A 16,320-nucleotide genomic window follows, 5' to 3' on the forward strand; every position below is an offset into this window, starting at 1 on the left:
AGCCAGTCTCTGCTGATACAGTGCAATTTGACAGCAGTCAGACTGGTAAACTCGCATCCCCCAGAATTCTTGTAGCTGTCATATATCTTGCTCAGGTGCCAAACAGGGTAAAACTAGTTCACAGCACCATACAGCAGATATAGGTGGGAATTTCACAGAGTAACTTGTAGGAAATCCTTTCCTGCTTTCTGCATGCATCTGCAACATTATGACACGATGGGTGAAGAGCAAAATGTTGCTGGTTTATTTTTAAAGCTTAAAAAAAAAGCCAAACCCAAAAAAGCAACAAAAAGCTTGAGCATGGTTAGATGTTTATGAGTTTACAAATACATGAGTGTTTGATTTGTAATTTTAAGGTTATTCTTGGAGACTGTGTTTTCTTTTTCTCATCTTTCTGCTGTTCCTCCCTTATATGTGCAGGGCTTTTTATTTTACAGGTGATTTCTGATCTTCGGAAGAATTTGGATCTATCATCATGTGATCTGCCCCTGAAGATCCTAAGTTCCCAGAAAAAGGCTAAAAGTCAAGTCCAGGCCAGGTATTTTAGCAGTTTTACATGATTTTCCAGGGGTAAGATGGGACAAGAGGACTTCAGCCCTTCTTTATGTGGTCAATCTGGCACACATGGTTACATACGTGAGCATAATTTATCCTATGCTGATACCTTTATTCCTTCCTACTTGCTGCTAATATAACACATTGGTTAGTCCTTGCCCAGCCAATTTCCCCTGCCCTGCATGTAGTTCCTTTTGGGCCACCTGCATCCATGTCTGCATGGGGGTAAGCAGCTCCATGTGTAATAGTTGTTGCTGACAGTCCATCTGAATCTCAGCAGGTTTTTGGTTGATTCTGTGACCTCTGCTTCTACCCCTTCTGAAACTTCCTGTCTTCTTGTTAGAGAATGGCTGCTCTAAGTAACTGCTGTGACTGCTAGGCTGCCTTGTTCCTTTTACTACAGTATTTACAATGACTGAGTCTTCTTTCTGATTATTTACAGTTCTTCCATGAGCCAAGTAACCACCAGCCAGAATTGTGTGAAGCTACTTTTTGATGTGATCAAGTTAGCTGTGAGATTTCAGAAAGAGGTCTCTGAAGCATGGATTAAGGTAAGATATATGCTTCAGTCCTGGTTTCCTGATTCAGACTCCTAGGTTGAGCCTGAACTTTTCTCATAATCAAATGTGATACTAAAAGACAAATGTTAGCCCTTAGTTTTATTGATACAGATTTCATTATGTGTTCCAGATTAGCAGTGCTTTTTCAAGAATCTGCTTTCTTCCTCAGTTACCAATTTCACAGTTCTTGCAGGATGGCCACTGAGCTCCTCTATACAGACCCCCAAATCTTGAAGTGGAGGATAGACCTGGTTCTGCAGGTTTATGAGAGCAAAAATGAGTACCCATATGATGAGATTGAGCTGTGTGAAGCCTTAAGGTGCTTAAAAATGTCCAGGTAGAAATCAATTGGTATTGGGCTAAATTTAATTTTAAATTGCATTTCAGTATAAACTAGGAGACTATTTCTTGTTTTCAGCTTTCATTACTAAGTACCTTCATTCATTCTTTTTTCAAGCCTGATGTTATTTGAGAATATCCTTGTTCAAGCTGAATTTTTGTGCTGGTTTTTTGAGTGCTTTCTGGGTTCTGTGCTGTTGGCAAGATCCAGTTGCTGGCTTTGACAGCTGTCCTGTTGTAGAAGAGAGAAATCTGTGAGCAGGATTTCTTTTGGTGTCTGCCTTTTTTTGATTTGGTTCTGGAATACAGTCTTGTGGTGTCGTGTAACAGCTTTCTTGGTTCTTTTGCCCTTAGGCTATTGAGAACAGCACGTCTGTATCTGACCATAAGGTAATATTTCTGACTCTTCATTAGTCTCTGGAGCGTTCTCTTTTGCTGGTGTTCTCAAGGACTTTTTTCATGGTTGTAGATGAAGAAATTTTTCCAGTTGGAGCAGAAACTGCCAGTGATGTTTCAGGGGTGATTCTTTTGGCATTTGACTTGTTCCTGGTATAACAGCCATCCATTTTCTTTGTAACTTGTAGTTGATCCCGTCTAAATGTTAAGCAACAGAGTTGACCTGCTTTAATTCTGTCCAGCTGGACTGATAAGGTTCTTTTATAGTTCTGGTTGTTGGGGCTTTTTGAGCTCTTGACTTCCTTCTCAGTTTTGATTTCAAAGTGTATTGCTGTCAACATAATGATTGGTGGCTATTTCCTCTGAAAGGTTCTGGATCTGATGATTTTGCTGCTAATCCATTCTACAAACACCAAATACAGGAAGCAAGCTGAGAAATTACTGAAGAACAAAATCCAACTGGGCTGCATGCCGGAACAGCTGATGCAAAATGCTTTCCAGAATCATTCACTGGTGAGTGTTGATTCTCTCTTATCTCCCGAAGATCTTGTCAGATGATGATTTATTCCAGTTTTGTACACTTCTGTGTTTTAATTTTTGCTCCCAGGTCTGTGTACAAAGGCACATGTCCTTTCTTGTAACTGTCACATGGGTTTCAGAGATAAGCTTTCCTCAGAATTAGATGGGCTTTTTATTTTAGTGCAGAACCTCTCAGCCTAAGATATGTGACCTTGCCCAAGATCTCCACTGTGTATTCCAGGCATGCTCTTATTTCCCACATTATTTTAATAAGTTAATATCTTTACGTGAACCATTTTCCAAGTGTTTTCTAGGCCTAAATATATATATTGGGCATATGTTTATAATCTAAGTTACCATTTACTATGATAAAACTGAAAAGATCAGTGAAAAATGAGGCAGTACTCCTTGTTGGAGGTAGAGGACAGATGAGAAAATGATGAATTTAAAATTAATTAATTGAACTATAATAATGCCTTAAGTGGGCACATTTTATTCTAAATGGGTTTAATTCAGTCCTAGTTTAACTCCCTTCCAAAATAAGATAAAAGAAATAAGGCCATTCCCACATCTGAATAAGAATGAACTTATTGATCAAAGGCACTATGTGTGATTAAGCTGAGTTTAAAAGTTAACTTAGATGTTTTAGTGTCTTGATATAGCGAAGTCTTTCTGGTAAAGTAAGACCAAGAGTGTTTCTGTCCTGGGGCTTATGTTTAGTGGTACTCTGCTGTAATGTGATTTCCCTCATGTCATCCCTAAGGGATATGCTGCTGTGAGCTCTGGAGCTTTGCAAGTTGGCTTCTTAACCAGTCTGTAAATCCTTTGTGTAGAGAAGGTTAGCGAAACCCATCCCAGTGTGCCTTACCTGCTCTTTTTGCCCATTTATGTGAGAGAGGACAGTCAGAGAAGGCAGGAAAGCACCTACTAAACTAGGCAAAGCTTTTGGGATGAGCTATAGCACACTCTTTATTTAGAGAACTGAGTGTGTTGAACAAGCAGCAATAATGTCTTTTTTCATGATGTCTGTATTTCAGGTTATCAAAGACTTCTTCCCTTCAATCCTAGCAATTGCTCAGACATTTCTGCACTCTGGGCACCCAGCCGTGGTCTCCTTTGGCAGCTGCATGTACAAACAAGCTTTTGCAGCCTTTGATTCTTACTGCCAGCAGGTATAGTGTGATAGATGGCATCTGTTGTATTTGTGTTTGCATTTGCTCTAGAATGTTTGTCATGATCCTTTATGGGAAGAGGATGTCAGGCAGTTGGAAGCCTTTGGAGAGAGGTCTGTGCTGTAGATTAGGCCAAGCAGACGATGGGGAATCATCACAGCAAGACTCTGGTAGCAAGTGACTCAAGCACAGAGTGCAGGGAGGAGCAGGAAACAAATAGGCCTTGGAAGAGACAGAACATAAAATACTTAGGTATCAGCAGGGACTGTGCTGTGTGCAAACAAGTTGACTGTGATCTAGACTGGAAGTCAGGACTGGCTCCAGGGTCACAGAGGAGGTTTGTTCACAAATCTATATTCCTTTTCTGTCTTACCTAGTTGCTTCAAGCATCCTCTGTTTTAAAAAGACATTGTTACAGTTTTTATTGAAACTTTTTCCCCTTTACTTACCATGATGAAAAAGCTTACATAGATGTCCTTCAAAGCTCTGAGCAGCTTGGACTCCTGCTGCTGCTCTGAATAATCAGAGACTAGACTTTCAGCTCTGAGCATGAGTTCCTAAAGACATGCTGACAGAAAATTTGGGGACTTAAGACAGCCTGCACAAGCTTTTAAATGTATTTGTGCTTTTTTGGAGCACAATATTTTTATAATTAATACTGTTTCTTGCATTCCTGCATTACTTGTTACAGCAAACTTGATAAGCAGGTGCACCAAAAAAAAAGCAACTGGGAAAAAACTGAGAGGTGAAGGCATACTTTGTATACTTCAGAGTACTTAAAGTAATACTTTTGGATGTTAAGAATTTCAGTCAAGGATGGCTGATTAGCAGTTAGTGACATAGGAAACACTCAGAGCCTCAGGCAGTGGATGGGAGTGTAATGAGATCCCTGTCCAGAAATCAACTGAAGTAAGGCCATAAAAATACTCTGAAACAAAAATGGCAGTTCTGAAGTGCTGTTGATAAAGGTTGTGAAGACACAGGAGCTGCTGAGGTTAGAGGTGATATCTTTCTGGGGTATGGTGCAGTGTTCTATGTGCCTAATGAAATAGCATACATGTGTATAGTCTTGTATGTTGGTAGCAAAGAGCAGAATCTGCAGTAGTGTTAGCAAGCTGGTGAAAAGCTACATTATGGAATCAGGAGAGCTTTTAGAACTCCTTTTCTCAAGGAGAAAGTCAATATTGTGGATATCAGGAATTAAAGAGCAAACTGAGAAGGGACTTAGAATAATATGTTTGAGTTTCAGGTTGATTATCTGTGCTTGAACAACATATTCTGTATGAGCAGAACAGGGCAGACATTTTTCTGTTGATACTACCTATGGTTTCTTCTGGGCTTTTCCCTTAGGAGGTTGTCAGTGCTTTGGTGACTCACGTGTGCAGTGGAAATGAGACAGAACTGGATATTTCTCTGGATGTGCTCACTGATTTGGTGGTACTGCACACATCCCTGCTGATGCGCTACGCCACCTTCGTGAAGGTATGTATATTTCAGGAAGTATATGAAAAACCCCATATTGTTATGGTAGTCAAATTGTTCTTCCCATTCAGCCTCTGGTAAAATGAACTGCCATAATTAAGACCAGAGCAATAGTTCTGCATTTATTTAATCTGAATGTAGCTTTTTCCTGCATATACAAGAAAGGTAAAGCTAATTGTCTTCCCCGTAGTTAACAACTGATATATTGCTGGGAATATAAAAAAGGATTCCTGATACATCTGAGTTAGTCTGTGGCTTCTGTCTTACAGACCATTTTAGATTCTACACAGAAACTGCACCCATGCCAGATCCGGAAGCTCTTCTACATTCTCAGCACACTAGCATATAGCCAAAGGCAAGAAAGAAGCTATATTCAGGTAAGGAATATATATTCCTTAATATATATTAAGGAAGCTATATTAAGGTTAACTCTTTTCTGTAACACAACAGAAAGGAGTTCAGGTTGTGTCTTGGTCCTTTTTGCTTAACTTCCAGAGTTTGTACTGTGCAAATAATGGCCTTATCTATGAAAAGTGATTAATATTAGGAAGAAATGTTCTGCCTGTCCCCCTCATAAATTGCAAAAAGAAGGGTAGGAGTGTAAGCTCTAGAATTTATTCTGAGCTGAGAGTTTGTAACTGTGGGGATCCAAAGCTGGCAGTTTGTCCTCAGTGATACCGAGACTTCAGGGGCAGATCACCTGGTATCCTGGGAGCCAACTTCTTCTTTGCATTCTCTTATCTGTGCTTCTAAAACCGATGCCTCTTGAATATGAGAATCTATATGGACAGATTAGGCACTTGTCTTTGCACTACACGAGTCATTCCAGAGGCGTCGTGACTAGTGAAGGCTAAGAAAAGATAGGGTAATCGTGTACTGTCATTTTCTTTGCTACCAGTTTAATCTTGTTAGAACTGGTAGGTTGCAAAGCATACTTCACCTCCTGTGTCTCAAGACCTCTCTCTGGTCAGAGCTTGTGCTTTGAAATCAGTTACTTTCTGGTACCTTCATTTAGATACCAGGAAGCTGAGCTGTCCCTTAGCTTTGTTCAGGACCCACTTGGTAGCCCTCTGCCTGCTTAGATGAGTTTTCTGTCTTTTATCATCTACTGTTTATCAGCTTAAGAGGGCAGGCAGAACATACCCCTTTGTCAGAGACACTATTGTGGACCACTTGGTGCCTCCCCTGTTTTAGCCTCAGCTGTTCATCTTCCTCTCTCAGGGTGATGTCTTTCTTGATTAGCATTCTTTTGCCAGCAGTGCAGGTGCAACTTTGATTCCTGTGGATGATTTGCTACACATTCTCCTGTGCTTTGCCTTCGATCTCTTTTACAAGTATTAAGACTTCTCATCCAGCAGACTGGTCTCCCAACTTCCTTGAAGCATCACACTTCTTTGACTGCTTCATACTCTCTGCATCAGGAGGCCTCTTAGTCTATCATTAGTGATCCAGCTATGACCAGTATTTTCATAATAACAGAAATCATAGAATGTGCATGTGCCTCTTGCAAGGCTGTAATCCCAGTAAGCCACCCTCTGCAGCCATTAGAGATATTAGGTGAAGATGCCAATAGAATTGTGAGTGATGCCAACAATGTGGTGACATGGTCTGTATCTGTCTTTTTAGGATGATATGCACATGGTGATCAGGAAATGGCTTTCCAGCACAGTTCCCAACCATAAACAAATGGGGATTATTGGTGCTGTTACCATGATAGGCAGCGTGGCATTAAAAAGGTGAGAGAGAATGTAGCAAATGTGAATTTAACATATTCAGACTAAAGCTGGAGTAGAACAAAGGAAGGGAGGCATTGCCTCTGAGCTCATGTATATCCTGGTCTAATCCAGTAATGTAAAACTTCCCTGCAGCACTTGGTGTTACAAACCTCACCTGCTGCTAATCTCAAAGACATCCTGAATTCCTTGTTAATGCTTATTCATGGATGTCTTAACTAGCACCACCAGGACCTATTGCTTGGGAAAACTAAAAGAGAAGTAAAGAGAAAGAGTATTCCTGCTGTTCTGGGCATTGGCATGACAATTTCCAATGTACTGTATAAATGATTTACGAACAGCAGTAAACCAGGCAACCTACTGCTAACAGCTGTGGCAAATATTTAAGCACTTGAGAAATAAAGATTTTACTAGTGTCAGGAGGTGTTATTTAGCTCCCTGATTTTGCACTTCTTAATAAAATGCTTTTGCTATTTATTATGGAAAGAGAAAAGCCCATCTTAGCTCCAGGCCCTGAGACTGGACTTCTGTGTTGTTGCTCCCATAGCACTGACATCAGACTTGCTAATTTAAAGGCACTACTTCAAGTCTAAGCAGTGTTTGCTAACATAGTTATTTCAGGAGAGATTTAGAAAACTTTAGAAGGTGAATAACAAGGGTAAAAAAACACCTACAAAGCAAACAAATAAAAGAAGAGCCCATGGAATCTGTTAATGAGTTTGCCAGATAAAGTGCACGCATATGATCTCAGCAGGTGGAACATGCTCTGTACCTGGAAAAAGAAGTAAATCCCCAGGAAATCTGTTTGACCTCTAGAAAAATTCCTTCCCACTCAAGTCTGACCCAAACTCATTGAAAAATCTGTCTGCTGATACTTGAGAAATACCTTTGCATTACATTAGATCATTGTGTAACCTACTGGAGTCCTGTCCGATTTCCTCAGAGAAAGATTGAAGGAGACAGACTTGAAAGCCAGGGAAAATCAGAGGAAAATACACCTTTCTGAACCCTGCAAGTAAGCAGCAGGAACTTTGAATAGCTATCCTAATGTGCAACTACAGATACTAGGCTTATGGTAAGATGAGGCTCCATCTGGCTTTCAGAAGAGAGGGTGACTAGAGGGCCTAGGTTTCAACAAGTTAGAAAAAGCACATCCTTGAAGACGTTGAGTCTTGTTCCACAGGTCCCAAACAGCAGTAGGTCTTTTCCTAATAGTGTCCCAAAGAACATCTTTTTCATGCATAATTCTCCAATTTTTTGAGGGCAGAACGTTGTGTGTGTGATGGGAATTGCACATTTCAGTGTTGTGCTACAAAAGTAAGGTTATCAATTGCTTTTAGGAATGAAGGAGATGGTAGTTCCTTGGAGAGACTGGAGCTGAGCAGCGAGCGTGATGAGCAGGTGAGTACCAAAAATGGGGCAGTGTGGAGAGAGGGAGGATATGGACAGCCAGGAGGTGTGACTGGAAACAGTCTTAACTGACAGTAGTGTATGTGTCTGGGAGTTAGCTCTACTGAGCCTGGGATTCTCATCCATTGACTATAGAGACAGGAATCTATTAAAAATGGTTTTGGAGAAACCTTTAAAGGTCTGTATTAAGATAGCACCGCTGATCTTGCCTGCTGCTAGGCCAGGACAAGCAGTACTGCAGCCATCTAGTGGAAGCCTTCTATCCAGATGTTATTTCAGACACAAAGGGAAAAAACAGGACAATCTGCTTCAGTGAGCCAAAGGCAACCTTTGCCTTCCTCTCATCTTGGCAGCAGTGCCTTCCAGCCATCTAGAGAGAGTACTTCTGCTGTACAGGGTTGGCCTGGCCTTGGCATTTTTCCTTAGTTCCTGTTGAAGAGCCTTCTTCTAGGCTGGCACTCTATTTAAGGGTGGTCCTGGGCAGACTCTTGGGTTTTTTTCATAGTGAAGCTGGGCCAATACCTTAAAAGACCCATGTTCCTTTTTAAAACTGGGTTTTAAAACACCATGGGCTGTTGCTTAGAGTTGAAGTTTGGATATGCCTCAGAGTAAATTAGCATAAAAGGGACTGAAGATAAAAGCTTGAACTGGAACCATGTACCATGCCCATTTCTGCAGACTGTTCTCTCTCCTTTCAGCTTTCTAACTTGCTGGACCTTGTGGGCTTCTGCTGTGAGCAAACACCAGAGGTCTTGGCTCTGTACTATGATGAATTTGCCAATTTGATTGAGAAGCACAAGGGGAATCTGGACTTGCAGTTCCTGGTATGTTGCACAGTAGATTGAACTTAATCATTTAAATTAATTATTCAGAAATATGATCAAGGTCTGTAAGAGACTGATCAGATAAAAAATCCTCTTTGAGCTCAGCCTTTTTTGTTTGTGGCAGATTCTTCATTGTGTTTCAACAGCTTCTTTTATGTTGATTTTTAAATGACAATAGGGAAACCTTTTAAAGGAAATTAAATGGCATTTTTAAAGCCTGCTTTTAAGATTCATAGATAAAAGTAGAATCTGAAAGAACTTTAAACTTAGTATCGAGATTGGCTTCTGGTCAGGCTGTTAAGGCTATCTGATGGCTAAGCCACAGTCATTTATGCTAATAAAAAAATAAAGGGTATTTATGGTAATCAGAGGAGATTTGTGAAGACCACACTTCTCCCTGGGGGCTCTGTATGTGGTCTGCACCTGGCAGGAGGGCACAAGCCATTTCTCCTTTTCCCTTGCAAGACTGAAATGCAAAACAAGCTAAGGTTCTTCTTACAATTTTTATTCAGGGTTTTTGGATCTTTTCATTGTCTGTCCAGACTCTGGCAAACTTGTTACGTCTCCCTTTTTTCTAACGTGAAGTATGTGGGACACATTGTGTGAAATAAAATCTTGACAGTATTTTCCAGTATCACCATTTCATTCTGGTGATCTGCTGTTAGGACCCAGAACTTCCCATATCTACTTTCCTCTTCTAGGGAGCTGCTCTGTCTCTATATCACTGGGGAACTTTTAGACAAGCCCATATCCAAAGAACAGAGGAGAAACTGGTTGTGCATGCTTAGCAGTGTTTCCTGGCTTTGTCTCTAAAGGCAGGCCTTGGCTCTCCTTGCAAGCAGTTGGCTTCATTGCTGTGACTGCTCCAGGATACTTTTGTTTGGCCTTACCTTCTGCGCTTTCTGCTGCTGTTGAAGCTTTCTTCACAAAATCCCTTTGCTGAGCAGGTTTTTTTTCCCTTTCTTTATAGGACAAGTTTGGGAAGAGTTTGGTGGAGGACTTTCCCAGTGACTTTGTGGTTGATCTCAGCCCTACAGTGGATGGGTATGCTCATCACAGGCTAAGCATTTGTAATGCTTCTATCACTGAGAACTGAGTTTGTTAACAAGAGCTTGTCTGTCTTTCCTTGCAGTTCCTTCTTGTTCCCAGTGAAGTCTTTGTATAATCTGGATGAAGATGAGACCCAGGGAGCAATTGCCATTAACCTCCTACCATTGTTGTCACAGAATAATGTTGGAAGTGTCACTGGTGGAATGAGCAGCCAAAGTAAAAGGTACTTTGGCATTAAACTGTGGGATAACTGCAGAGGTAAAGGAATTGTTTTCATCTGGTGCACTTCATGGCTTCACTGGGCAGAGAATTTAACAGTTCCTAGTGTTCTTTTTCTTCTCTTGCTGTTTGATATGTTTAGTTAGGCCTAGAGGCGAAAGCTGGTTGGGAAATGGCAGTCTGTCCTGGCTCAGGCTGTTTAGGTGATCTTGGGTAAATGAGATATGCATATGAGAAGAGTAGCTCTTTCTTCTGGTGTTATGGTGATATTGAATGCGATTGGGATGGATAGGAAACTCTGAGGTGGCAAAATTCATGTTTTCAGCAATGACTCTCAAATAGAGTCACTAAGTACTTAGTGTGTATCAACAGTACACTGTTTTTCTCACTCTCAGTTGTACTTGGACAATGTAGACTGTGCTCCAGAGCAAAACCATACACATGCAGCCACAAATGAAATATGAGTGAAAAATAAGGGCTCTGTCTTTGGAAAATGGAACAGGATTATGTAAAAAAAAAAAGAAAAGTGTAATTAAACAGTAGGGCATCAAAGTGAAAAATAAGTTGTGGGTTTGTTTTTTTTTAAACTGGCACCTTCATATCCTATGTAATTTTATTGTCATAAGATCTTATTGGCATTTTAGTTCTAGTTACAAAAGGATCACTTTAAAATAAAAGATAGCTGTTTGCAAAAAAAGTGTGAATTTCCTCACTCAGAATGTGAGCAGTGGCATGCTAGAAAACATTCAGGCATGTTTCTTCATTGCTCACAGCTGTGCTTTTCACAATTTCATATAGTTAATCCTGACTTACTCAAATTTGATTTCTACCAGGACTAAATCTGACCCCATTTTTGTTCATTACAGCTGGTTTTCTGCCTGTATCTGCTTTTTCAGAAAACTGGTGATCCAGCTTTTATTTTTGTATTATTATTTTAACCATAATGGTGCATATCTGATCTGTGTTGCTGGGACTGGCAAGCAGAATGGAAGGTGTAGGCAGAGTAGCACAGGGAGGACATAAGATATAATGGGAAAGTGGTGGACATTCTGCAGATACATAAAACGTAGGATTTACTCTGTGTATTTTTTCTTTCCCCCCAAGGGTAGTGTCACCACTATGTCTGTCACCCTGTTTCCGACTGCTGAGGTTCTACACTGCCGAGCAAAACAGTGGAAGCCTGGAGGAGATTGATGCCCTGTTAGGTATGGGAAATAGACCTTTCCTGGAATCTGGCTGCTCACCTGGGCCTGTCCCAGATCTGCAAAGACTTCCTGCAGCTGTAGGAAGAATTGTGCAGTTTGTGAAGGGGTGGGATGCTCTGTTGTCCACAAAGTGGAAAGGAGGCAGGGGAGACAATTGCTTTGTTGAGAGTGGCTGAAGAGGCTTTCCCCTAATAACCACTGGAATTGATACAGGCTTTGGTCAGAAACTGTCCACACAAAGACCAAAGGGTGGGTAGCAAACACAGTCCAATGTATTCTCTTTCCGCTCTGTCTGAGGTTGCCCCCTGTACCTGACTAACCTGGAGGTTGAAGGGAAGCTGGACTCTCTGTCTAAGCAGGAACGGGAATTTCTGTGCTCGCTCCTGTTCTATGCTCTTAACTGGTTTCGTGAGGTGAGTAGAGCCTTGTCTGCAGCTGCTGGAGTGGCACTAAGGAGTAGCACTTATGAACACTAATCTTGGGCTTCAGGGGTACAATTCTTGTGGAAGAAAAGTCTTGTGTCTTGAAAACCTTCTCCAGCAAGGTCCTGATGATCTCTCTCTGTTTTTCTTTTCATTACCGTTTATCCTGTATTCTGCTCCTACCCACAGCTCTGCTTCATTCGTCAGGGGTTCTAAGAACTGCCTTGTTGATGTGAGTTTTGAATCTGCTACTCAGGTGCAGTTTGTACACAGTTTATGATGACTGTGGCTTTCCCAAGTTTGTGATTTTGTGCTTTGTTCCTCACCTCTGTGAGTTTACAGAAGGGTGAAATGTGGTGCCTTTAAGCAGATTTACCCATGTATTTGCTAACATTGGCGGTCAGTGGGAATGTTCCCTGGAGCTATTCTGATAACATGAGTTCTGTTAGAGTTGGTGCAATTCTGCATCCTGAGTCCTTCCCGTTTCTGCTCTTCTCTTGGGATTGCCTCTTTCCTGGAAGACCTGGGAAGTGCAAGAGCTTTCTAGAGCCACAGGCAGCACAGAAACAACGATGTTCTGTCTGCTAATTCCTCTTTTTCAGTTAATATTTGAGCTGTAGTTGTTGCTCTGTTGCTTTCTGTAGATTGTACCAATTATGTGCATGTTCTCATGGGCTTCTGAAGAGCTTTGTTCATGCCATCTGGATCTGGTCACACAGGCCACTTTTGCTGTGTTGTGTGCTTGTTCAGGACTTGAGAATGTTATTCAGGAAAGAAAAAGTGGATACAAATCTCCATATGTCAGTGAGTTTGGTTTGTATCTTTAGGTTGTAAATGCCTTCTGCCAGCAACAGGATGCTGAGATGAAGGGGAAAGTTTTGACTCGATTACAGAACATCACAGAGCTGCAGAATGTGCTTGGGAAATGCTTGGCAGGTGAGTAGGAAACCTTTGTGCATTCTGTGCCTGCACAAGCTGATCAGGCATGGGGTTCAGCCAGATGAGCACACTGATCAGTTCTACTGACCGGCAGTGCTTTACTCATGGCCAGTCCCTTTGACACTGTTTCTGCCTATTCTCCTCTTAGTTCTTCCCCATCCCACTTCACTGCACATTCCTGCATTCATTTGCATAGTTCTACCCTTTTCTTTCCATCTGAATATTCCAAATCATCAAGTTCCTCTGTTTTCTCCCATTTTATCACCTGGACTTTGTAGTCCAGGTGTCCAACTGAAGCCATGCCTGGAGTTTCTTAATGGCCCATCAATTACAAACTGCTGGAGGCTTTTGGTCCTTAGCATTGTCTCCATTATCTCTTGTCCACCAGGTTTGTGTCTGTCCTTGTTTGTGGCTTTCCCCATTACTGTTATCACCTTTGACACACAGAAAGTTCTTTGATTAGATAAACGTAATGATCATCACCCACATACCCTTACACAAGCTATCCATTAAGAGCTGTGTTTATCTGAAAGAAAGTGCAGCCACAACACCCTTCTGCATCTCAGCACTGCAAGGCCAGCACAGAAAGGGTTCAGCTGTGCTAGAACAGCCCTTCAGGCTTCACTAACATGGACAGATGTCCTTCAGCATCTGAGCACTTGTTTTCCTCCCTTGCTGGAGGAATGCAAAGTGCTGTAATTCCAGTGCAGTTTTGAGCTAAATGCACCTAAACATAAAAGCAGATGACCATTCACCACAATGGTGAAACATATAGTACTTCCTCTAGAATTTGCCTGTATTTTGTCATTCAGGAGCTTAACTAATACAATTTATACATTTTGGCTCTTTCAGCAACCCCTGGATATGTCCCACCACCCGCTACTTTTGATTCTGAAGCCTTGGAGGCTGTATCATCCACTAATGCTATCGGTCCAGTAAGAAAAAAGACTGGTAAAGGAAGTTTAAAAGTGTTTGTTTACTTTTTGCTGGGTTAGTTTTTTGCTATTTTAACAAATCGATTGCTTAACCAATGATCAGGCTTCCTGAGTAAGTGCAAGGCAAGTGTCAGGTGTGTGTGCTTAGGAACAGAAGAAAGATGTGGATGGAAGAGCAGCACTAATGCTGAGCCATTAGGACAGCTCAAGCTATTGGCTTGGCATCCCTGCAAGTCCTGTAGCTGTGTCTTACTTTCTTTATCCAGATTTTCTTCCTTTCTCAATAATGTGTCTGAGGAAGAAACATTAAATTTGGGTTCAGCTGTTTTTTAAGGTGATGTCCCACTTATGTATTTCAATCACTTTATAGTGTTTAAACCACAGTAAGAACAGATAGATTTGCTTTAATTTCTTACTGTAATTTTATAGAGGAGAAGCTGATTTTGTGAGAGCCCCAAATGTGTTTGACTCTCTTTTGGACTGTGATCCTGGCTATGGATGACACACAACCTGTGCACGAACCATGCTTTCTTAGAGCTGATTAAAATACACCTGGTGCCATTTCTCTGGCTGCAGGTGCTGTCTGGTGTTGAGGACAGTGTAGCCTTTGTTTCTGAAGTTGGTTTTCTCTTTAAGGAAAGAAAAGAAAGACTGATGGCAGCAAAGCCAGCTCTGCAGATCATTCTCAAGGAGATGACAGTTCTGAGGGAAACCAGCCTGACCCTGAGCTCTCTGAGCTGGAGAAGGTATGTGTATACCCCTGGGAACTTGCAAGAAAGACAGACTAGGGAAGATGACATACAAGTATAAACAGGAGCTCTGAGGGAGAGGTTGTTTATTTCAAAAGTTAATCTCGGTTAAGGGGTTCAGTTCTGCTTTCTGACACTTGCCCCTTGTGGTGCTTACGGGTGCTTAAGGTGCAAGTCCAGAATGGGTTTCACAATGGCCACAGATCCACAGAAAGGAGATGGCAAAGGTTATTCCAGTTTCCTAAGTATTTTCCCGTGGAAATTTTTAGTGACTTGTACAGTTCATAATGAAAATGCTTCTGATTCTAGTGCTTGTCTCTCTACTTCATTATTGTGAATTCTTCTTAGTCTTTTCTTCAGCCTGCCACAAAATGTTGAAATCCATATGAAAGAAATAGCTTTATTGGAGCTAGAAAGTCTTACAGTCTTGCAGGTTGCAATCTTAGTTTCGCCATTTACTTTTCAGACTGCAACTGAAAGAGAGACAGAAAATCCTCTGGCAAAGCTGCAGAACTATCGCCTGTACTTCCGAGAGTTAGACCTTGAGGTGTTCACTGTGCTCCACTGCGGGCTGCTGACAAAATCTGTCTTGGACACAGAGATGCATACAGAGGTAAATGGAACAGAGTAAAACTGTACTGCTAAGGCTTTATGTAATTGCCTCTCAGAGGTCCTGCCCTTTCTGTTCCATTAACATATATAGATCTAATGTAAAAGGGCCTTAATACTGAACACTGCTAAGAGGCATCTTGCCTATTAAAAAGAACCTATTGTATTTAAGTAAAGCCTGTGTTGCAAAAAGCCAGGTGTCTCAAAGGCACAAACAGAGCAGAAATGCAGCATGAATTTGAGATTGGTGTCATGGATGTACCCTCAGTGAGCAGGGTTCTGTTTATCGTCTTATATAAAACTGCATTGCTGTGGAAAGCAGAAGTGCTTATTTTTGTTACTCTCTTTGTAGGCAGGCTGAATCCATCTAGAGTCTAATTGTGTTAGGCTACAGTAAGATTTATAAGGTATGAAAAGGCAGTGGCAGGCTGGAGTACAGCCTGGCCTGTTCCAGTGACAGCTGTGTCTATGCATGCAGGTCACAGGCCAGCTGGAAGACTGTTTGACAAGTCTGTGTCATTATTTCAAATTACTTCTTGACTGTTACTCAACTGGTGAATTCTGTGATTCTTTGGACTTAAACCTCTTTTTATCTTTAGGAGCTAATTTTCAGTGTTAATGTATGTAAATCAGTTTTCTGTTACTGATGTTGCCTCAGCTGTGTTCAGAGCAGCAGGCTTGCTTCATACTTCAAGTAACCAGATCTGATGCCCATACCTGCAATAGAGGAGACATAAAACCATGGCATCTATCAAATAGGTCCCTGTCTGAGGTTAACTAATTCAGAAGTCATAACTGGAAATGGAGGGGGTGAACTTGAGTTTTAAGGTACTACAATTGCATCTGGGTCCTGGGATTGACTGTTCTTATAATTGCAGTTTTGTGAAGTTGTGCAGCTGGGGCCTGCTGAGCTTAGCTTCCTTCTGGATGACCTGTGCTGGAAGCTGGAGCATGTGCTGACCCCGGGCTCCACAAGGAGAGTGCCCTTTCTGAAGGCAAGTACTGCAGAAGCCAACGGGTGTAGAGCAGAGGCAGAGCCACATCAGTGGCCTCCTCCAGGAGAAAAGGTTTTCAGAATAATTTTCAGTTAACTGGCAGTCTGAGCCCAGTTGTGTGTCAGAGCAGCACTTGCAAATTCAAAAAAGACTTCTGTGCCCCTTCCCTTGCTGAAATGTTTGTACCATCTGGTTCTCTGCATGTCT

General features: G+C 41.5%; 1 protein-coding gene across 1 annotated transcript in view; it reads left to right on the forward strand.

Annotated features, from left to right (window-relative positions):
• FANCD2 (FA complementation group D2) overlaps positions 1 to 16,320 on the forward strand; it is a 38,259-nt gene that overhangs the window by 10,360 nt on the left and 11,579 nt on the right. The window contains exons 12-30 of the mRNA XM_034066516.1: positions 438 to 538; positions 998 to 1,106; positions 1,809 to 1,844; positions 2,220 to 2,363; positions 3,407 to 3,541; positions 4,892 to 5,023; positions 5,293 to 5,400; positions 6,650 to 6,759; positions 8,097 to 8,157; positions 8,865 to 8,990; positions 9,961 to 10,034; positions 10,123 to 10,263; positions 11,364 to 11,464; positions 11,762 to 11,877; positions 12,714 to 12,822; positions 13,678 to 13,776; positions 14,397 to 14,506; positions 14,976 to 15,122; positions 15,997 to 16,113. Of these exons, the coding sequence (XP_033922407.1) occupies positions 438 to 538; positions 998 to 1,106; positions 1,809 to 1,844; positions 2,220 to 2,363; positions 3,407 to 3,541; positions 4,892 to 5,023; positions 5,293 to 5,400; positions 6,650 to 6,759; positions 8,097 to 8,157; positions 8,865 to 8,990; positions 9,961 to 10,034; positions 10,123 to 10,263; positions 11,364 to 11,464; positions 11,762 to 11,877; positions 12,714 to 12,822; positions 13,678 to 13,776; positions 14,397 to 14,506; positions 14,976 to 15,122; positions 15,997 to 16,113 (2,076 nt within the window). The remainder of the gene's footprint in view (positions 1 to 437; positions 539 to 997; positions 1,107 to 1,808; positions 1,845 to 2,219; positions 2,364 to 3,406; positions 3,542 to 4,891; positions 5,024 to 5,292; positions 5,401 to 6,649; positions 6,760 to 8,096; positions 8,158 to 8,864; positions 8,991 to 9,960; positions 10,035 to 10,122; positions 10,264 to 11,363; positions 11,465 to 11,761; positions 11,878 to 12,713; positions 12,823 to 13,677; positions 13,777 to 14,396; positions 14,507 to 14,975; positions 15,123 to 15,996; positions 16,114 to 16,320) is intronic.

The sequence above is a fragment of the Melopsittacus undulatus genome, chromosome 9 (assembly GCF_012275295.1).
Source record: "Melopsittacus undulatus isolate bMelUnd1 chromosome 9, bMelUnd1.mat.Z, whole genome shotgun sequence".
Classification (NCBI taxonomy): Eukaryota; Metazoa; Chordata; class Aves; order Psittaciformes; family Psittaculidae; genus Melopsittacus; species Melopsittacus undulatus.